The sequence below is a fragment of the Linepithema humile genome, chromosome 5, assembly GCF_040581485.1.
Source record: "Linepithema humile isolate Giens D197 chromosome 5, Lhum_UNIL_v1.0, whole genome shotgun sequence".
NCBI lineage: Eukaryota > Metazoa > Arthropoda > Insecta > Hymenoptera > Formicidae > Linepithema > Linepithema humile.
The window spans coordinates 17769152-17793549 of record NC_090132.1 but is presented as its reverse complement, the minus strand read 5'-3'; the positions used below and the strand labels follow the sequence as shown (position 1 = coordinate 17793549).

The window sequence follows — 24398 nt, the reverse complement described above, 5'->3', positions numbered from 1 at the left end:
TATGAGAGAAGATGTGGGAGAGACTAGCCTATTATTTTGCGATAATTACAAGCTTCTAAAGAAAGATTTAAAGATATCCTCAACTTTCCTGCCATTGAACGAGCGAGAAACGATAACGCGACCAGATATTGCACACTGAGCGGAAGATTGATTAAGGCTGATTGAAAGAGCGCGATGAAAGTGCAGCTTCAAAAAGTATACAATTCTCTTAAATGATTATTTTATTCGTTTATTTTTTTACTTGAAACAATATGTCATACTGAATCATCAATGATGCTGCATGAACATAGAATATAAAAAATAAAAGTTTCTGTTATATTTTGCAAAAACCTACAAAAACAAAAATATCGAATTTTTGCAACAGTTTAAACTAACATGCGTCTTGAAAAACAACAAATCGCAGTACGTTTCGCGACAAGTCCAACAGCTGACACTTCTTTCCCATTCGTACATGACAAACCTATGTAATTAGCCCATTTCGCGTAATTTCACGTAAGTGGCTATCATGAATTTAATTGTAACATCATCGCGCCTTGTTGAGTGGCAATAACGTTTCGATATTGTACGTTATCGAGGTTATATACTATGATGATCAAATTTACTCTTGGCAACAATTCAACGTATAATTGTCGAAATCGCCCCATATAAATGATATTTAAATACCGAAAATAACACTAATTCTGCATTATATACAAATTCGATCATCGCGTTGCGATATTCTCGTGAAGGCCGAAATATGAATGCGAATAAATCCCGTAATATTTGCTAATGTGTAAATATCGTAAACCAGAGAATTAAATTCATCGCAGGCAAAGCAGATATATTCGAACGTTTATGCCTTACGGCGAATTTAATCACATTATATTGCAAGTATATTATATTATGCGCATACGTCATACATCTTCGGAAATGTCTCACGTTCAAATTCCAATATTGCAGCGTCAAAATAAAATTCACGTACCTTGGCACATTATTGTGATAATATGTAGTATACTGATGGTCAAGTATCGGCTCCTTCTCTGTCGGTCCGCCATTTTCCGTCGATGTTCGCTTCAAGTTCTGAAGATAATCTGTAAGATCAAAAAGTGTTTGATCAGTCCTGAGAAAATAAATAATGGCCATTTTATCAGATACTTTCGCCGTGTTACGACACTCCTGACGTAACTAGCTTTTTTTAATAAAAATTTTAAAAAATTAGACAAGAAAAACACATTAATGGAGTGCATAAAAATGATTGTAAACCATAAAATATATCTATTACTAATAATATGATCCGTCACGATCGTTATATACCGCTGTTGTCCACAAGCAAACAGATGGCGCAGGTTATTAGTGGTTTTCAGTAAATAACCCTATTCTATCATTAAAGGCACGATATAAATCTAGCATAATGCACGAATGCAGAGAACGTATGTACACGTCAATCTGGCATAATGATCAAATGCATATTGCAATGTTGCAATATGCCGATTGGTCGGAAACGCACACAGCCGTGAAATCATTAACGCATGGCTAAGTCAGTGTAATACGAGGATGCAGTAATTAACGAACGTCCAATGTTAATCAGACTTATGGACTTGAAATATGTGTACACCACTCGACAAGATGCAATTGCAATTAATGGTTTAAGTTCGTGTTCGGTATTGCTATGCTGTAATGGTTATTGATGGCATCCCACGTATAAAGATCACATCAGCTAAAGATGGTTCGATGAATGAGGCAACCCATAATTATTTGACTTGTCACCGATGTGTAGAAGCTTATCGATAATTTTATATAGATATACACATATCAAAATGTTACCAAAAATAAATAGATACGTACATAAATAAATAGAGATATTGAATACTGAGAGAATTCTTTTTATATTTATACATATCAATATGTAAATACAGCAATGATATAAGCGAGCGATGTACTCATTGCTCGCTGACACACGACATTTACCTGAATTAAATTTGAATGAATATAAGCAACATATTTCATATTTATATTTATCATCATATATATCTATATATATATATATACACATATCTCTTCTCACAATTACAAATTCTCACATTAATTTAAATTAATTTGAATCTTGAATTTAATACCTTGTCTTTTCTTTAGCAAAAATGTTGTTGAACGTCTACGATCTTTTTTAATTTTATGATAATATTATACACTTTTTTTAATAGTATCTAATTTTAAATTCTCAATAACTTTTAGCAGTAAATATAATATTTTTGTAACTAATTATTATGTCTTTATATCTCCAAACTTGTAATAAATGTTTTTATCATTTCTACCATTTATCACAATATACATAAATCCGTCGACGCAAGTTTTGGATATTTTCTGCATAAAGTTTGCAGTGCAATGAAAGTTTTTGCAGAGCGTTATACGGATATTTAAAGTGCAAAGAGCCTTCTAATATTACGCGCGTAACGCGCAATTCATAATGTTATCACGAGTTTTACTAGATATATAACGGGGATTTCCATAACGATGCCACGTTGATACTCGAGTAAAACGGCCTGCGTCGCCACAACCCTGAATTTACTTCTACTATCGCGTTCGCTGCATAATTAGCAAACTCAGTTACGTAACATCATTACAGTAACGCCCGTGTTCCTTTATCTATTTTTCTCGTAAACTTTGTTCGTGACAGGCTCGTCGAAAAATGCTCCGCATGAATACCCTCAAGTAATTTCGCCGCTAGCTATTTCTATTTGCAATAATATAGAACAATATGATCATTGTGATAATCGCGAATACAAGCTGTGAACATCGCATAAAAAATTATTAAATGTATCGTCTCGAAATAAGTACAACGCTAAATATAATACAAAGAATAATTAAATTATTATACGCATTGTTTCCCATTTATTATTAAGATTTTATTTGGAAATCTGAATAAAAAATTTTATATTTAATAAAATTGCAAATAGATAGCGAATAATTTATCATAAGTTTGTACGATGTCTCTCGAAAAAACCTGCATACGAATAAGTGCAACTGCAAACGTTGAGATTTCGACACCTTGATTATATGCAAATACATAAACGTGTCACGCAAGGAGTCAAGTAGTTTAGGTATCTTCGTGTTATGTCACGTCTACCCGGTGAAGACCGCAGTTAGTGCATGCTAAACTTTGAAGGCATACACAGGTATGTTTACCGCACGAGAAACGAGCATCCTAGAGACTGAACGCCGAATAGTTATGAGATTCATACCAAAGTTGAAACAAAATTTTGATATTAAACCACTCAGCAGTAAGCTATTGCCAGCCGCTTAAATATTTTGAAATAAAAACTTTAAAAATATTCCCTACTGTTCTAAATATTGATATTCCATCAGCCTGATTTCAAAGTGTAAATATGAATACGTGTGATTGTAAGCGAATCGGTTTTTAATACACCATTAATTAATTTGACGGCATTCCTCTAACCGTTTGCACGCTAATTCAATTTCCAGAAATTGGTCCAATTACCAAGTGGTGCCATATCATTCGCGATTTCGCTCCGGCGCCATAACAATTATTATATTGCTGTCGCGCTATCTACTGTTTACAATTGCTGCAGTGTCAGTCGATCTCTTTCAATAGCGCGCCGATAGTTTAATCCAATTGGACTGACGGTCGTTAGTAGTACAAGTCGAGATTTGCCGCGGCGCGTCGCACCGCTACGTCGCACTCGACGCTCGAGATTTACGAGGCGATTTACAAATTGGTGGTTATTGTGTCCCGCTTCGGAACGAAACTGTCCTCTAAATCAAAACGTCTGCCGGCGTTCATTAAGCATCAAACCAATCCGGGAAATCGGCCGCTCGCGACATTTCCGCCGTTGCGCCGTATCATGCGACAGTCGTTACTGCCGCCTCCTCCTTCGCCTAACTCTGTTCTAGCGCTTCCATCTCCGTTATACGCGTCTGCAATCCCATTGCGCCAGTGTGACGGTGCGACGCGCTTCGAATTTGCCGGATTTGTCGACGATAAGCGTAAATCGGACGACGCGCGCCGCCTTGTTTTCCCGAAACAACGTGTAATCGCGAGAAGTAAACACGCGATGTCAAAAGCAGTTAAATTTTTCGAAACTGTCACGTTTGCGAAAGAGAAATGGTGAAATCAGTTTATCGACTTAAATCACTTAAATTAATCAGTCGACGTGTCGCCGTGAATTCTCACGTAAATTTTCAATCTGACTAAACTAAACTTCTCTCTGCATCCCTGTACTTCGCGCGATAATAGAAATTTAAATAGACAAACTTTGTTTTATAATACCGATAGTGTCTTTCTAGGATATTTCAAGATAAAATAAAATTGTTTTATTTCTCAATAATAACAAATGTTTGATAAAAAAAAGATTTGCAATAATAAATCTTACTGTAGCAATTACATCGTTGAAAAATATTTATATCCAACCCAGTTTTCAAATTCTTTATATTATATTTTTATATTTGTAGAGCGTCAAAATAATTTTTACAAAAGTTGACATATTTTCCACTCTAATCTTAAGAATAATAATTAGGAGAAATAAATAAGAAGTTATTATTATTTATTCACATCTTTACCACCACTAATTTATGTTATTATAATATACGGATTTTCAATATTTCGGGCAATAATATATCCATTAATTAATTGAGCGAATCAAATCAAGGTTAGTGATATTATCATAAATGACTCTCGATTATGATAATTAATTTGTGGTAATAATATTCAAACAATACTACTAATAATAATAACAACCACGAGCATAATAATATCATACATCACGCTGTGAAACTAAATAATAAATTCGCATCCTAAATGCAGAATGTGTAGATAATAAGGAAATTCAAATTCTATAATGTGTAATCCAGAATGTTTATGAAAAATATTCTCATATACAAACAAAATGTATTACACGAGATACTAAATACAAACCATAATATTTGTCACCAATTTATCATAGCGATGATTTTGCAATGTTTTTTTTTGATGGATATTAGACGCTTGGCGTGCGACGTAGTAAAAGACTAATAACCTACGTAACGAACTCGTATATCACATGCGGTAAACGTAAAAGCACCCGAAAACATCGACACAATTGCCATCATGAGTCGAGAAACAGCTTCGGCCATAGTGAACCCGCAACGTTCGATACAAAATAACGTCTCTATTTTCTTTACGACGGGCATTACTTTTATTATCCACCGTCATAAAAGCACGGGTGAGAAAAACAGCTGGGGCAGAAGAAACGTTACAACGACTTCTTGCTGTACGATCACCAATATCTAACTTGGTACTCGTCCGAAGCGGCTTTCTTGTCTCACTGGCGATTAGCGACAAAGACATAATTAAAGAAAAACTAAGCGAACAAAGTATCAAACTCCAATTTTGCTATTTTATATACTAACAATAAAAAAACAATTTTCTACAAGTTTAGAGAGGAAACTAGTGTCTATCCTTTTAACTTTTTAAGGCTTTTTAGAATTAAACACGTATGAGAATTAAAATGGTACGTTAACAATTGCTGAAAAAGATTGAATTGAACTCAACATACATAAAACAAATAATTTCAACTTTATAAAAATATTTGCAAATGAAAGGAGAATATAACACACTTTGTTATGTCTATATCATGTTGTATAAACAGATAAGCAATTGATATACTGAAAAATATCGAGAGACTCTTTCTCTTTCTTCTTTAGCATCCAGTGATTCTAGAACCAAGAGAAAAGTTGCTAAAACTTGCGCGATTGTATATCCCATCGTCGATATTTTTATACTGCCATCGGGTGTGTATAAGGAGCAAAGGATGGTTTCGAGTCGATTGAAAGTTTGCGAGGTGAGAAAAGTCTAGTCGTTCGATGAACGTCTGTCGAGGACTGCTCGCAATAAACTCTGCTGCAGAAAATAAACCGTCTGATAAAGTTGAAAGAGCGCCATCACTGATGCGATAAATCTTGTTAATTTGCACGAATTAAGCGTAACGTACGAAATATGATAGGTAATATCAACCGGTCAATACAGCTTTGCACAATTTTCGGAAAAATTTTAGTTTTTATACAAACTTATTGTTAAAGTATTGTCTTCAATGTATTGTCTTAAAATACATGTTAATCGGTCTCAAATAACTAAATGTCCTATTTTCATAAAAATAAGTCTACTATTTTTAATATCTAAATTATAGCAATCACAAACTGATTTTATGTGAAAAATATTATTCACAAGATAAATTAATTTTATTATTTATTTTAAGATAAATTTTATTTTTGTCTTATTTAAATTATCAGGTAATACAAAAAATTTGTCACATTTGTGCCAAGTAAAATTCAAACAGAATTATTCACTGTTCTAAATTAATTTTTATTAATCAAAATATCGTTACTATTGGTTTTCTGTCTAGAAAAAGTATATTGAAGTCTAGGAAAAAGTAGTACTATCTGGAAAAAGTTCATATTAAAACTTCGAAAGAAATATATTTTTTGCCAGATTTGAAAAACTTCAAGCTCTTAGAATGAAAATCAATAACTTTATTTAATTCAACTAACTTGAAGCAAACATTTACAAAAGAGTGACAAACTTTTTGCACCAATCAATATAAATATTTTTGTAGATATTTAAACCTATTTCGAAATATTAAATAAACTTTTTTTAGAACTGGACAATGTCGCAATATAAAATTTCACGTTATATATCGTAAGATTGCTGAAAAATTCAGAATTAATTATAATAGCTCCAATTTTAGCATACAAGCTCGCTCGAGATGCGCGCTCAGGGAAGTTTAGAAGTGTCGCGGATATAATCATAAATTCCCGGTCACAGACAGAAGACGTATTATTGCGTGTTGCGTCCTCAATATCAGCGTCTCGTTGTGATTTCGTTTCGGTGCTATTATGGATCTCCGCGCAAAACTCCACGACAAATCGTGAACGCAAACACGCCGCGCAGAACGCGACAAAACACTCGTAATTGCATTCCGGAAGTGAGCGGGTTGAAAAGCGGCGCGTATTCTCGGTATCGTTTTGTACCTCGGATAATTGCTGACACACGATCCAAACCACACTCTAGTATGCACGCGCGTGAATAGACGCATATGTAATTATCACTGCACTGATTCGTACGCACGCTCGATTGTAGTGCGGACATAAAACAGAATGCGGATATAAAATTTAAATTATCACATTACTTATTCTATTCTTTTCCTTGTCACTCAAAAAAATACTATTTTTTAATTTAAAAAACATTAAAACAAAATAAGAAAAACATCAAAATTAAAAAATGTATTTAATATTAGTGTTTGAAACTGCATCTTTACAGGCAAAAATTTTTACTTATATTGCATTTAAAATATCGCATTCTTCATTTCATTAAGCAGAACATCTGATTTCACTACGGGAATTTGTATCTAACATCTTCTCTACCTTCTCACAAAAATGATTGAGAATTCAGTCGCGCCTCGAACAATGTTCGCAGGGACAATCGCAGCTCAGCTCATTTATCTATTATTAAAAGTTTTTAACTACCGGCGTCGAGAGCGGCGGCAGTAGACCGCGTTAAGGCGGCGAGGGCGAGAAAGGCGAAAAAACGATAAGAAAAAGCATAGGGAAAAAAAAGGAACTGCAAAGAGGAGATGAAACTCTTTCGCGAGAGTTTCTTCCAAATACAGCGAACGACCGTAAGAATGAGCTCATTCAGATCAGCATTTCTTAACGAGGAAAGTTGCAGTTACTAACGGGGTTTGTGTACACCGCGACAAACAAGATCTTCAGATTACAGAAACTCGACGACCGCGGGCGCGTTTTGTGCAAGTTAGACGAGTAGCGTTGCATTATGTGTGATAATCCACATTCAGACGTAAAGAACGCGTAGTGCGAAAATGCAATAATACATGAGCATCAATAATGAAAGATGCTTATTTTGGAGCACTGTTTCCTTGAGCTTATCGTATCTTGCAGAAATATACGTATTGTTTGTACGCGGTAAAAATTATAATAACAAGCGCGCTCCGATAGAGAACTAAACAATGCGTGTTTATTTTCCGCTTACGATCCGCTTACGATCAATTTATACGCGGCAAAAATACACACTGCTTGCGCAGTTCCTCATCGATGATAGTTGACAACACAGATTTTTACAAAACGAGAGAAATGCATGAATACAGTACTCGATCGACAACAGATATATCTTCGTAACTGAGAACTCTTCGACTCGAGTGCACTCGAAAGACCATTTGAAGTCATCGAGGAAGAATTGGAGTGGTATCAAGAGAATGAGGAGTGAAATGAGAAGATCAGTGATGTTACACTGACATTTTCAAAGAGTTAGCCTGCGGCATTTTTCCAAAGACGCATGAATACAAAAATATGAAAAATCCGGTATGTTCAATTTTAATGATCAAAGTAATCATCCTAAATAACGATGTCATATGAATGACGTTTCGTAACAAAAGGATATCAAGCAAAATAACGACATAAATAATAATAAATACGCATACGTAACGCATAAATCATTAATTTGTCATCGTAAAACGAGGGTGAAAAATGTACGTCATTTAATCGTGACATTTCGATTAAACATCCAAATTGCTACGACAAACAAAACCGGAAGATAATAATCGAACGACGAAACAGAATGCGGCCGTAACAATAGCGCCCCATAACGCTCGACTAGATTTAATAAATAGGCACTTTCGAATTACACGATCGGCTTGGTCTATAATTCTTCCCGGGAGCAGAGCGCCAAATCGCCGATACGTTAGCCTCGCATGTTCCCTAAACGAGAGATAATACGTACTTTTTCACGGGAGTCCGTGGATTTCCGGGGACATACCGTCGACGATCTTCGAACCACCTTCGACCGCGCCGCAACTATCGTTGAGTCAACGGTGCTACCAATGCGATGTCCGGATGTCCATGAAACATTTATCTCACTGCACTTTTGCGACGGTCCTCTCGCCGTACTATAAAATCGCGTAGAAAATCACCGTTGTTTCCACCGTGCCGGAATGGATCGCCGCTGAAGCACTCGTGCGTTATTTTGCCCTCCTGGTATTTTTCAATTATGTTTACGTACGGCGGTGGATTTCGGACAGAATGAGTGATTAGCGTCGATGGCTTCGACGTTGCAACCGCGTGATTTCTTTCGTGCTTGATAGAAAGGGCTTAATAAAGGGCTACATTTGCTTTTTTATTTAACTATATCTGAAAAGAAATAAAACCGGATTTTACCTAATTAAATATATAAATCAAAAATAATACACGCAACACGATCGGCGAAACTATTCTGAAAGTTAATTTACAAATAATAAACTATCAACTGATTTTAGATTAGTATTTAATAATCTCCGATTTCCAGAAAATATTTAAATTTCTCGTTGAATAAGCTTTTGTTGAATAACAGAATATCGCGGCGTCTGCCCTTTGCATCAAACAGCAAAGATTTATCGGCATAATCATGCGTACGGTACACGCCGGTGACAACGCGATTATTCGCGGCTTCTGATCGGCGACGTACGATCGATTCGGAAATATTATACTTCCGGGACAAGCGGTCGCCGAGCAAACGATCGTCAATGTACGTCATAAATCTATCGAACGACCTGCACGCCGCCGGATTTCGTACGAATTCATGCTCGAGTCGAACGAACGCCGAATCGTTAATCAATGCCAAAAAAGAGAGCGCGTCTTTTCCTTATGGCATAAGAATTGCGCGCATTAAGCCTCATTTTCTTGCGAAAATACAATAAATTATAGCGTTTTCCGTTGTGTCACAATTTTGCGCAGAAACAGATTCGCGAGACGCTAATATCATGAAAAAAGATTGCCAGCAATTGAATGGATTATTCTGAAAGCAATATAAGTTCAAAGCTTAAAAACTTAAAAACTATTCAAGCAGCAACGAAGAATGCTTTCTCTTCAATATAAAAATTGTTTTCATGCAACATTTTTCGAAAGAGTAATAATACATCAAAAAACTACATAAACTTCTATAATATTGCATTAAATTATTATTATAAATCTTGTATTAAGTATACTGAATTTATATTATTTCCAATGCAACCACTTCAATTGTGACAAAGACGAATTTTTATATTGATTTCCGAATAACGTTAATTATCATGAATAAGAAAAATCTCGACGACAGTAAATCTCTAATGTAACGTCAGCACGCCACAGACGCGATGATCAAAGTTACGAATCCGGAGTCAGACGCCTGTCAAGAAAACTTCAGAATCACGTGTCCCGTCAACCCTTAGCTTCAAGTCCTCCAATTTTCCTCGGACACGTTGTCGCACGTATAACACGAGAACATACCCAACAAGTGAACCGATCTCAAACTTTTCCCCGTCTTCGAAATCGTTCCAGGGAACGAGAACGGACGAAACAAAAAATCCGGGTCGTAACTTGTACCAGCTGATCACGCGCGAACTTACAACAAGACCTTTCGTCGAATCCTCTTCCAAAGAAATCGCGCACTTGCGAAACTACGAATACGAGAGCACGATTTCTTGATGCGCCCGAGGAACTTTCGAATGTTCGCCACTACGTCTAATCGGTGCGATTTTTCGTCCGTCGGGATAAAGCGCGAAGCACCCGCACCACGCACGCTCGACGATAATGCGGACCAATCGGCGACGATTGACACAACGCGTCGCGACGATCTTATCGCGACGACGACAACGACGATGACGACGAAGACGACGACAACGACATCCCGAAAGCCCCTTCAGCCACGTCGCGGCTACTGCTGCTGAATGCTGGCTGGTGGTGCTGATGGTGGTGCCGGTGCTACTACTCCACATCGCGTATATACCGCACGATGAACACGGACACGCGCGTTCAGCCCTGCGCGAGCGCAATGCCGGCGACGATTCCGGCAGTAGGGGGTTGTTTGATACTTGCCTCCTTCAGAAGATACTTTTCCTGGCGATGCGTTTCGCTCGCGCGTAAGAAAACACGTAAAAGTTATTACCAGCTTATCTTGTGACGCAAGAATTGTCAAGAATAAAAAGAAAAGTAATAATATGAGATAATATGAGGTGTTTTACACTTGTACGAATAACTTTACCTCACAGTCAAATCAATATTTATGAGATGCCCGTCGAGTGCCAAAAAATATTTAATGTCTAAAAAACTAATCTTAATTTTTTAAATATCTATACAAAGAGAGAGAGAGTGAGAGAGAGAGAGAGAGAGAGAGAGAGAGAGAGAGAGAGAGAGCGTTACTTATTAATTATTTTCTTAAATGCTTGATGATTTTTAAAACACTTTAGTACCTACAATCTACAATTATTTTTGTATCTAATATAAAAATGCAGTATACATTTCAGAAATATCTCGCGCAGAGATATCTTATTCTAAATGGTTCTTGTAAAATAAAACTTGTCAATTATGATAAAGGAAATGGTCAGAATATTAATATCTATAATTTGATTATAAGTTAAAATTGCACAGAACTATATATTAATATTTACTTAAAAACTAAATATTTGGTACGTATCGATATCCTCGAAATAAACTTTTCAATAATATAGAAACGGAAATCAGTTATTTCTTTTGTAATTTAATTCTTCCTTTAATAAAAATAGTAAGATGGTGTCATAATTATATAAAAAATTAAAGACCGCTATTTAAGAAACAGACATTATGATTCATTTCCTGCATTATTATATTTCAGCGATAGCTATTTTAATTTTGAAAGAGAATTAAGAGTGCACTAACGGAGTAAAGACAATTTCTTCACAACACGATGCATAATAAGTGTAATTTTAACAATTTTCTATTTGCTGCGGCTAAAAAGTTATTAACATCATTACTGCTCTCAAAAACTCATTGTCACCCAGCATTTCCATCGCTTTTCCGAGAGATAAACAAAGATACGAAGAACGAAGGCGAAACTACGATAGTTGAAGATCGGCAAAAGGAACGAAAGAATTTCGAGGAACAAAAACATATCCGACGAGAGCCGGTAACGGCAAGTTGTTCGCCATGTGTCTAAAATCCGCGAGATCAAACGCATTCGCACAGCCCGGATTCGTTTGACGTCCACCATCTGGAAAACGCTTTCGCTACAGGGGTCGTCGCGGAATCCACGTCTTGACGTCCCCTCGATGCGATGCGGGGGCGCCGCAATATCTTCCGGCGTGTAACACACAGCATGGTGGTAGCTGCAACATTGTTGAACGCGCCGTGCTACTGCCGTTCAGTTGTACGCGCCCGCGTCGACGATACGCCCCTCGGATCGAGCGTTACTCAGTCGTGAGGAATTCTTTGATACCTCCCGGGGAAATGTTTCGCCAACCACTGTTTGCGAGATTCCGCGAGATATCTCCGGGACATGTATATACGTGTGTATATTTCCGGCGCGCTAAACGTGCGTTTGCCGCATTTGGAGGTCTTTATTGTAAACAGATACAATAAACGCAAGTATGCAACACAAACCGGATGTAACATCAGAAACCGGGATTACTGTTATTTATGTAACGACAAAGGGAAGTGATGCCAGTAGCAACAACGACACGTGTACATTTTGTCCGTGCAAACGTAGTCGCTTTATCGCCTGGACCCTTGAGACTATAAACCACGATCCGGGTCCAAACTTCAAAAAGCAGATTATTTCTTTTTTCTTTCCTTGAAAGAATTTGGTCGCGATAGTAACTCGATAAATTTTGCTTATATGTTTATATTAAACGTACAGGGGGAATAACAGAATCACATCAACAATAAAACGGTAATTATTCAACTCTTCGCATTTTTTATGATAAATTACCGCATCGTTGCTCTGCTATCGTCCGATACCTCCTAGGCTTTCTCCTCCTCTCAGCGCGCGTATCCGAATAAAATATAAATACATTCACATTACAATGATATCCGAATACTAAAGTTATATAAGTTTTACATATGTATACAATATATATTGAGGACTCAATGGATGTGACAACCTCCTAAACCGCTTTTGGATACAATTCCGGTTGAAAGAAATTTATAATCCGCTAAAAAAAAAAATACGCGTAAATTCGAAGGAGCGACGATTATCGCCCGGGCTGAAAACGAGTCGGGATCGGAGACGTTGTCGCCACCAGCTCTGACTTCTCGTATACGAAATGTGCGGGTCTTTCACGATGGTCAGTAGCACTCTATTTACCCGGGATTCCCTTGAACGGCGTTATACTCGGGAAAAGGAATTTGTGTCGTACCCGCAGAATGACTCGACACGTAGCAACCGTTTCGTATACGATGGCGGATTTATTCGCCGTGCACGAGGGATCTTCTTGTGCGGTAAGTTTAGATGAACGCACGAAGCAATAGAGCGAATCTACCCGCAAATTGAGCACCTAAATTCGACGGGGTGTTTCTCTCTCGCTCTCGCGGCGCTGCGTAAAGATTTTAATTTTATTATTTAAGACGCTGCAAAGCCTCGTAGATTCTACCTTAGATCCCTTAATTTTCAGATATATAAACGAAATAGTTCGATCAATAATCAAAAGAGAAAATATATGAAACGTGATGTCAAAGCGAATTACGAAAAAGTAATGATTTTTCTTCGATCATCCGCGACGATTTCACGCGAGTGAAACGAGTTTTACCTCGTGGAATAATCCGGGCCGATGTTGTTAAATCCGCGCGACTTTATCGGGCGGTAAATTCTCCGGCGTGACAGATTTCTTAAAATATTTTCAATATCGTCGGGGCGCATAATGCTACCTCTCAGACGCCTCCAGAACACCCCCGTTGCGTAAAGTTGAATTTTCCGAGGATCGACACCGGCGATCGAGTTCGTCCGCTCGCTCACGCGAACGTTGTCGATAATGTTGTATCTATCGCAGGCCCGCATCTTTTTTCAAAACGCTTTCCGCGAGACTTGCCAGCAACGATGTTTTTGTATACGAACACATTGCGTAGACAAATTGAGAATGTAGCCGTACTTAGCATATCGTATTCGCCAACGAGAGACGAAGAGAAAAAAATTCAAGATAATTCGCAACTTTAATTGGAAAATGGAGATTCCGCTCGCGCGTTAAGATACACGAGAAAAAAAAAGTCAAAGCTGATTTTAAACTGCATTTTTAACTACTTAAAGGGCGTGAACTATTCATTCAGAATAACGTGATAACTTCGCGTAACGAGAAGATACGCGAGCTCCGCTTTCGTTGTTTTTTTTTTGTTAGCAGAAAAAATGCGTCCTGCGAAACTCCGAGCGCGCGAGGGAATTGTGTTTAGCGCGACGACTGAAAGCGCGTGAACTTCTGCCCTTCAGAGCGGTTCGCCCTTGAAGCCTTAAAACGGTGGTAAATTCGGTACGTTGGCTGGTCTAACTGATTGCAATTATTTCCTTACAAAGCAAATTGCCTGTCACGAAATCGTGTTAGAACTTACTGCGTCTAGTCGCATCAGGTATGCTAGAAGCACTTCGAGACACTTCTCTCGAAATGCCGCGTGCACACCTGTCTCTGTGTCTACGTTCGCAATACTAGGTAATATCAATTTGTGACACGTAATCCTTGGTTGCCCCGTGCGTAGAACGCACACACAGACACAAACACCCATGTAAACACATATACGCGTGAAGCGACGGAAGATAGAAAAGCAGAAATTGTAGCTGTCTCTGTGTAGATATGTTACACGAATGATTGTGTACGTTCATGTGTGAAACGAAGCTTTCAATTCGAGCCAGCAGAGCATACAGAGTCTGGTAACGAACACAGGGCGAGGCTTCGTCACGGGGTCGCAATTAAATCCCGAAAGTGCGCCCTATTCTAGAATGCACGTACGCGTATGTGAACCGAGGACAATTTGAGATAAGACAGCAAGAAACGAATACGTACGAGGAAACGATGAGGAAATAGTGATAGGCGCAGGATAACTTCCGAACAAATGTCATATTTTTTTGCTGTGTTATAAAATTCTTGATCGCAGATTGCTGCAGTCTAAAGTATTCCAGAAAAATGTTTAAAAAAGAAAGGAATGAAGAATAAAATTCCTTGCAATAAGAATTTCTCGAAAAATTTAGGATAGTAATAAATTTGCATATTATGATGCAATATAAATATTAAAAGAATACCGTTGAAAAAAAATATATTTATAATCTTAAAATCCACCTGTGTCTAAAATCTACCTGTTTAGCATTTAGATTTAAAAGCGAGTCGCATAGATATTGGCTATTTTACGCGCAATCGTATTCGCGACGTTAATCTTTCCTTTCTAGTCCACGTAGATCATGTAATTTAATTCAATTTAACGCTTTCAATGGACGAGAATAGCTCATTATGGCTCGTTACACGCCTTTCGCCAATACTCGATGTTCACATTCACTGCGGTTAAAATCTCCGCCGGTAGAATGAACTATCATTACCGGGAGATCCACCTTCGGGCTATGGGCTTTCATTTTCTCTGTTCTGCAGGTGCATTTTCAATTCTACTACCCATCTCGTTTGCACGTACTTTCCCATTCATTCAATCATGAATGATGGGGCTTTGGGAAGATTGTATGTCGAGTAATGTCTCTAAGTATTTGTGAACGTCTAAGGATCATCACGATAATTTAACAACACAAGCTTAGCAGTATGATATTTAATATTTAATATTAAGAAATTAATTCATTTAATATTAAGAAATTAATTTACGCATTGCATAACAAATTTTTTAAAGCAAATTTTTTAATTTTTTATTCTTCAATATCATACGGTAATAAACATGATAAATTTTATTTCGGAAAGTAATTGAACTACGTTAATAAGTAGAGAATGCATTTTACTTAAGAAGTTTCTGAATAGTCAAAACTTGAGCAATGACATAATTCTTCCGAAACGCATTGTGTGCCGTCATTAGACCTAAGGACGCTAATAACTACCGTCGCAATTAAGATTACCATGTATTCTAGGAAAGTATTTACGCCGCCTACGTGAACGTACTCGCGACTGTCCTACAAGGGAGATTAGCGCCATTTCACAGTGGTATTAATAACTGAGAACCATTTTAACGTCGAGTTAACACAGCGAACAATTACGATTTTCATGTGACTTTACCCTCCCAGAAGCTTCGCCAAACCCTCTCCACCCTGCACCATCCCGGTAACTGCTGCGCACTCACCCCGTGAAGCGCTTATCTTCCACAATGCATCTTTCATAAGCATAGCTATTGGTGTGTTAGCAGCAAATGCGCAGTTTAAAACGTGTATGTTGGCGTTAAGAAAAGAGCATAATGATTCTGCGCGTTATTAATCTTTCTCTTGCGTATGGGCACTATTGTTGTGTAAATATCCCAACTAAAACTTTTAGACACAATATAAGAAAGTTGAAGGGAGCATACGAAAGAGCAACGTTTCATTTTTCTATTTGACACGTGATACTTTTATACTCATTACATCCTCGCTTCGCTACGTAAAGACGACGATGACAACTTTGTGAAAATAATATTATTTTAATGTCAACGTCGGCAAGAAACAAGTAATATAATATAATACTGAATCAACAGTATAATGAGAGGAAAATAAAACAAGATGAAAACAGGATTCGTTACGTGCAAATTACATAATGTGCAGGGCGAGTCTAAGAACAATCTGTGCGTATTATATTCTTGTCGTGCTGGCAATTAACACTGAACAGCGACTTCCCGGCGACATTATTACATAAAATCAGTAGCGCTGCAAATGAATCCTTCGCTATAAAGCATTTTATGCCCGGAAAAAAGAACTGCGCAAAACGATTTCGCAACCTGTTCGAGCTGCATCCACCGGAAGATGCGAGTCGAGAATGTTTAGACCGCCGGGGTGATCCTGACGAACCGACCTGAGTTACATTCGGCCGGACAATAATTTTCCGATGAAATAATTAGCTGATATGATCTGGAGAGATAGGCTGTCCCGTCGAGACAAAAGAATGTTAAGCGTTCCATTACGCGCGGGCTCTTCTGTTTAAACCATTATTTTTTATATCACCTCGTAAATCGTTTCTTCATCGTGGAAATTTCTTTTAGAAGCATATCCCGCCCGCGGGCGAATACGCCACTGAGAAAATCGGACCGGAGACATTAAGTGATACTTATGTTCAGTAGGGCTTTCCTTATCCATTAATTATCATTTAGTTCTTTAGAGTCATAAGTCTAAAGCGTTACGCGCGTCTGAAGTATTAAAGAAGTGTGACAAAAAAGGATGTATTACCTTTTAAATAACTATAGATTTCATCAATTTTTGCGTGAGAAAATCGAAAAAGTGTCAGACTTTTGTCTTAACTTTAAAATATCCTACAAACCAGATCTATCTCACCGAGCGTGATCTCGATATAGACAGTTAAAGCTAATAACGCGAATTAAGATTCAACGCGCATGCCTCCGAAGTGAAGCACGATCATACACTCTAACACGAACCACCCAACCACGTTGAAACCTGACGCCCCTACTAAAATCCGTGGCTAATTTCAAACGACCCCTTTACCTTACCCGCGTCTGTTCGTTACTACCATGGTCATCTAAAATTTCAGAAGTGATATCCCACAACGGAAGCGTGGATTAAGGACACTACCCACAAAGCTGTGCATATAAATGCGATAATCAAAAAGGTGGATTGTTATACAAGTTGTACAAATTTTAAGAACGAAACATGACACGTTTAAAAATAAGTAAAAAAAAATAGAAATATATACGTACCAATCCATTTACTAAATTTTACAAGTAAAACAGTATAAGATTTTTAGCGGTTTTTTAATAATTACAAAATCTTCCATATATTTGCTCATATCTGGATTATTTAGATCGATTTGAACTTTAATCAATCCTTAGACTGTTGCTATTGTTTCACGAAAATTACGACAGAGATAAGTCGTGCGGTCAAGTTCTGAATGATTGATCTTGAAATTTATTCGATAAACTTGAAACGCATTAAAGAGACAAAAGCACACGCGGTCGCGGGGATTGGAGAAATATCAGAAACGCGATAGATATCGACAGACAAATGTTTCAAGTAAATTCCATAAGCCGTATTCCAATGCTGTCCGCTATCATATATATCCAGAAATATAACGAGTTTTACGCATCGCCATGATCGCGAGCAATATCGCCTAATAGGGACAGTCAATAACGGGCTAGCATGTTAACGACGGTAGAAGCAACATTCGTTAATTATTTACAAGTTTATCGATGCATCGAGTGCAGCGCAGCGTGAAGTAAAATTGACGCAGCACGGGATATATAATTAGCGAGTATCTGGTACGGGCCAATTTCTTCGTTACGAAACGATGATTTATCGATTCAGGAAGCAAATGTCATAAAAAGCCAAGCGCGTTAAAAAAAGCACCCGCAGATTCTAAAGAAAAATATCACGTTTGGATAATAATTTTTTAGCACGGATTTTGTGCGAACAACGTTTCGTGATTTTTTCGCTATGAATTTTAAAGAAAGAGTCTGCATATTACCCATTTTTATCACTTTACAGCCACAAAATTGATTCCACAAGAATTTAAATAAATCATGTAATTTAAGTACAGTTTAAAATCGGTTTATCTTAAAATATTATATTGTACATCGGTAAAATAGAGGAGGAAAAATAACTTTAATCGTCTTGGCTTTTAAGAGAGCATTATAAAGCAATATAGAAAACCACCTTGCATTCGTCTTTTTGCACAAACTGTGAAAGTGAAATTGATGCAACTGCAGATGTCATCGCGCGATAAAATAAAAGGAGGTCAAAAATGCACAGCGCTGCAGATTGTGACGTAATGCTGAGGTAGTCTTCAAAACTAAAAGGCTGTGGTGGCTGCTGACGGTGTTCTAAGTAACAGATAGGTCTGGGTAATTGCTTCACTTAACAAGAAACACGTTCGATCCTAGCGCTCGTTCCCTCAGACAAAATCCAATATTAACCGTCGTGCTGTTTGATATAGTTCGGTATATTCCGCGCCGCGTGCATTTTGCAGGCTCTTTCGACTCTCTCGTTTGTCTGTCGTATGCCCTCCGTCGGCATTCAAGGGTTTCCCTTAACGATGTTCAAGAAATGCCATCGGGCGAGCACTTTCCCACCACGACTGTAATGTCGTACAATTTTTGAATATTTTACATAACTCCCTCCAAAAAAAGAACTCGCTTTCGACATGCCTGGAATAACTGTGTGACGGAAGTGTTGTGTCAGATGCGTATCACGTACGCTTCTATTCAGCTCTCGCAGGGAAATCCATCATTATATTTGAAATACGTTACCTATGCATTGCTCGAAAAGTGAACAAGACCCGTATATCGTAAACTAAACTAATGCAAACAAATGCTTTTTTTGAATAAACTATTAATAATGAAAGTCGACTGTTTACAGCAAATTAATCGACATAATCAAATGCAAAACTGAAAGATTTGAGATACATAGAAATGAGATATTAATATATTAAATTCAGAACTTCCTTGCGCAGATGAGAAAAAAGTGATAAGCAAAGGAGATGAAAAGAAACTGGCTTCCGGGTAGAACGAGAACGATTTTCGAAAGCGCTAGCACTTTTTCCTCAAACATAGTAAATACTGAAAGTAGAGACTACCTACCTCGGGGACTTCGGTCGGTACTCCAGCAGGTTACTCCAAAGCCCTCCGCCATCTTTTTTTCCTCCATCGCCATTCTCAACCGCGAAGGAGTCAAGGAAAGATTTTACACTCGAACGGAAAAGTAGAAGGCGACTGGTTGATACGATGGTTTTGTTGAACCAATGGAAGCCTTCTGTTAGCACAGCTTCTTTCGATACTTGTTACAAGCGAAAACATTCTTCACGACAGTTTCATTTGCGTATTATTAAAATGCAATCTTGTACCACGAATGATATTAAAATTGAAAAAGTGAATAACAATATAAAAGTACGCGATAAACACATAATTTTAAATTCTCGTTATATCGATTTTAATGGAAATATTTTAAGTTACGATTTATTCCAGTGTATAATCATTCAGCATCGCACACAACTGCGATTTTTGGATAAAATAATAAAAAATGCTTACATGCATAATATAATATAGCAGTACAGACATGCTCATTCACAGACTATTCGCTAATATTGATTTAACAAAGTCCGAATATAAAAGAGTTTTACAAAAATAAAACCACTCTGCTTTTATATAGCTAATGGAGAATATTTTAAAAGGTCATATGTCATTCGAAAAATTCCTAAAATAAATTATTTTTTCGTTTTCCCGGTTTTTTTAAAACAATTTCAGTGCATTTGTATTCACTCTATTCTATAGTATACCTACATTCTTTCCATACATTATTTAATCATGTAATTAAAATATTTTTCATACAAAACGGATATAATACACGTATTCACGTCACTAAAACGCAAGATTTGTCAAAAGCACGTTTACGTTCGAGGGAAACGTGGCTTCGTATCCCGTGCATATACGACAAATAAAGTGAAAGGACTACGACAAAGGGCACGGAACAGTTAATCGGCATTAATCGAGCGCGTTCTCGTTTATCGGCCTAATGTATACTCTCTACACGTGTGGCCAACGGCAGGCGCGTTTGTCGCAATTTACGTCCCTATGTACGTGTTCATTAAAATTCCAACAGCGCTGCGGCGCAGCGCAGTAGATCACCATAGAGAATCGAAATTTGTGTGTCCTTACGTGTACTGCCGCACGACCGGACGCGTGGACGTGCGTGTTCGCATACAGGACTCCGAACGCGGAGCACTCAGTCACCGGTTTGTGTGCATCCCCGAAGAAGGTGGACGTGGAAGTACAAGACTACGAGACGGCGGTGAAGGGGTGGGCAATAGGGGACCGGGAGAAAACAGTGGCCCCGATACGAAGCGGGAGTTCAAAGCCTCGACCTCCGCAACAACGCGTCTAATTACTTGCTTCCTGCCTGGTGCGCGGCACAGCAAATTTACATCTTGTTTGTTTAAGCAGCGATAGCAATGTAAACGCCCCCCCCCCCCCCCACTGCTATCACTGTCTGATGTAGATTGGATACTGCCTATAAACAGGCGATTGCCTTTGACTCGGAAAGTCCGCTCTCAACTAGCGGCAATATCTTGCGCGAGGAGGATCGTGTCGCATTCAGCGGGTCACTCTGTGGATACAGGACCAGATAGGAATGTGTGACGGGATAAAAACGTAAGACATATTTAACTTCTTTCATTCGAAACAAAAAAATTTAGCACGCCTGTGATAGCCTGTAGAATTGTTAACAGCAGAACTCGGAACTCGACAAACACAACGAATGTTTGACAAAAAAGTATTACTGATAAAATAATTTTAGGTTCGTGAAATTTGGCATGTAGATATCTTATGGTCAGATTTTCTTAAATAAATAGATCTTGTATTGTGATATTTTTTTCAATCTTTCCTCATAATGTGAAAAATTTTATTAAGAAAGTTCGTTTTAAACTCGATTTTTTTACATTAAAAAAAAAAAAAATGTTTAATCTTACAGAGCAGCAATATAATGGGAAATTTTGTATACGGAAATTTATAGCAACAATTTGCTAATAACTGCCAACTTTGTAAAACAATTTATAAATTTACATAACAAATTGAAATCTTAATAATCAGGATCTTAAGCGACAGCTTACAGGTCCTTCACTGTACACTAATGATAATCGCAGCTGCGCTTCTAAGGCAACACTCGAAATTGGCTTGGTGGTGCATCGCCACTCTGTCCCTGGGTAACTAAGACGAGTCCGACAACCTTCTCTGAGCTCGTATTAAGGACGGGTTTATCTCGAACCGTGTGCGCTTTCGGTATTGAGTACCGACGTGACACGAATATATCTGACTCGTGCTACAAGGCAAAGGAACGAAGAGATCCCATGATCATTTTTTAATCGACAAGGAAACACTCACTTAAACAAATTAATTGATTGTCGACGCAAAACGAAGAGATTCAAAGTTGCCATGTATACGCTGCTCTTTGTATTGTATTGTATATTGTAGCTCGTAAAGAGCAATAATAAATATTTCATCAGCATAACATATCATCGGAAAATATTATCAGCAGGGAGCTATAATATGGATATTATATACTCTGTAACGCGTTCAATAATGAAAGTCCATTAAGTGTTTGTATGCAATAGGTGCTTATACTATAACTCTTGCAAACCCTTTCTGAATAGATGGCTTTCATCGACAACGGCAGCGCCGAACTATAATTGCTTCGCGATATTGTGCATTATGTTTTTTTAGCAAAATGGAGAATATCTCATAAACACGATTACGACAAAATATTCATGGTCTTTGTTAGAGAGTTTATCAAATGTATAACATATTGTAAAAAGCATTTATTTTAAGGCGTTAAAAATGTATCCTTTAACTTTATATGTTGATACTTTTGAATCACTGCCGTTAACATAATAAAAAAACATATATAGCGCATGAATCACATGCTAAAGATATTAATCATCGCAATGATGATGGCACGTGCAGCGTAATCTTGTCAAATCTCTTGACACTCCGAATGTCTCGTAGACATATGTCGCGCGTAAGCGTACAAAATTCATCTGCCGACACTTTTTATCCTCGGCTACATTTTACTGCAGACCCTTCTAACTTTTAAGGACATTGGACGCTCTTAGCAGATGCAACGTCAGTGAGATTGCGCGCTCGAGCGCGAGTACCTCCATTTTTACCGCCTTTTTGCCCCTTTGACGATACGAGGCACATTCAAAGAAAGCCTCCCCCGCTACAGCCTGATACATCATACACATTCTCGTTGTCGTCGTCTCGCGTATTACATGGATTTCTATGCATAATGTCTAGTAGATCTCGTGCATGTCGCATAGCCTACGAAATGAAAACTATCGCATATATATATTTGCCTTCAATATTCTTCGCTACGAGGTCTTTATTCAATTTTTACAGGATATCTTGTAGTTTTTTATAAACGTAATGCAAAGGTGTACTTTAGACTGATATTCTCTCAAAGGACTTTCGGCTCAAACAAAAGAAGCAAGAAAGCTCTGTAATCAGAATAAAAAATTCCATTGTTTCATAAGAACAATTCTTCTTTAATTAACGTAATTCATATTTAATTGCATTAGCATACAGGATTTGACATTTAGCAAATGACAAGTGAATATAGCAGCAAAGCTTAAAAATGAAATGTTCACAACTTTAATCAATTTAAACTTTAATTGATCAATTTGATACAATTTTGTACGAAATCAAACTTTTAAATCTGAAAATTTCACATTCAAGATATTTTGTAAGTTCGCGAATAAATTTTCAGAAAAAAATGTTAACGAATTAATCAAAATGTAAATGTCATTTGACATATTCGGAATAATGTGTTGACACGATATCATACGTTTATTAGAATTAATCAGTCCGACATCACGTCTTTCCCTGAACACAATAGCAATCACTTCGCAATATTCCGCAACGTGCACAGCGTAGAAATCAATTTAAATAATATCCGATATAACAATATCCTCATTATTATCTAATTCAACGATATCCGAGCATAACGTCATGCACGCGAGAATGAATTCGCGAAACAATTCCATCCTCGCGCGAGTCTGAATGGTCGATCGATACTAACCGCGTGCGCACACATGCGATTTATAGGATCCGCGTTGAATCCAAACGAACACAGTGCAGCTCCAATAATGTTATGACCGTTTATCGACACTGCGACAGTTCGTATAGCACGGCCGCGATAGCTTTAACGGTAACTTTTCTGATTTCCCAGTAGCAAACAGGTCGACGGTCTTAAATCACGCCAGAAATTGGCAAACAGTTAATACTCGATTCACCTTTCGCCGCCGGGAGAAGCAGTTGCTAAACAACGAGGGGAAAAGACAGAGAGAACCATATGCGCAGTGCCATAACTTTTTTGATCGACAAATGCAATCATAGCTCTTTCAATTGTCGAGCTGTATGGAAGCGCTGTTTACCAAAAATGTTTGACAGGAATGGATAAAAAAATATTTTAGATAGAAAAATATGTGTTATGTAAAAAATTGTTATTACTACTGTGTGTTTGTAATATACATATATATATAACGCGTGTGACAAAAAATATAATTTAAATTTATCAAGATAAAAAATAATTTGTTCTTCTAGAAACTAACTAAATTTAAAATATTTTCAATGTGCGAACTAAAATTTTTATAAAATCAATATCATATACGATCTACAATGTGTTAAATTTTATAATATGTATCTTATAGATCCATTATCTTAATAACAATCAAGACGAATTATAAACTCACTCACCGATTGATGCGCAGCAGCGGAGTTGTCATTCTGTTGATCTGCATAGTTGATGATCTGTAAAATACGAAAATAAGTCAAGATTATAGTTGCGTTCATAATAAATATTTATCAAATCATAATTGAGTACATTAAACTTTTAATTCTTTTTGTAAGCAAATATGGAATAAAAGAATTATTGAAAAAGTTTAATTATTAAAATAAAAAATAATAAATATGTAAATAAATTCTAATAATAATCAATATTA

At 37.2% G+C, this 24398-nt stretch overlaps 1 protein-coding gene across 4 annotated transcripts in view; it reads right to left on the bottom strand.

Moving 5' to 3' along the window:
* LOC105669315 (lachesin-like) overlaps window positions 1-24398 on the bottom strand; it is a 264653-nt gene that overhangs the window by 217995 nt on the left and 22260 nt on the right. For 2 of the 4 annotated variants that reach the window (XM_067354711.1, XM_067354710.1), the window contains 2 exons: window positions 24154-24207; window positions 962-1070 (listed from right to left, as the gene is read on the bottom strand). In XM_067354711.1, coding sequence (XP_067210812.1) covers window positions 962-1034 — 73 coding nt within the window. In that variant the 5' untranslated portion in view covers window positions 1035-1070; window positions 24154-24207. Of the gene's footprint in view, window positions 1-961; window positions 1071-8764; window positions 9172-10403; window positions 10776-24153; window positions 24208-24398 lie in introns of those variants that run through there. The other 2 variants (XM_012362198.2, XM_067354712.1) reach the window with 2 other exon arrangements.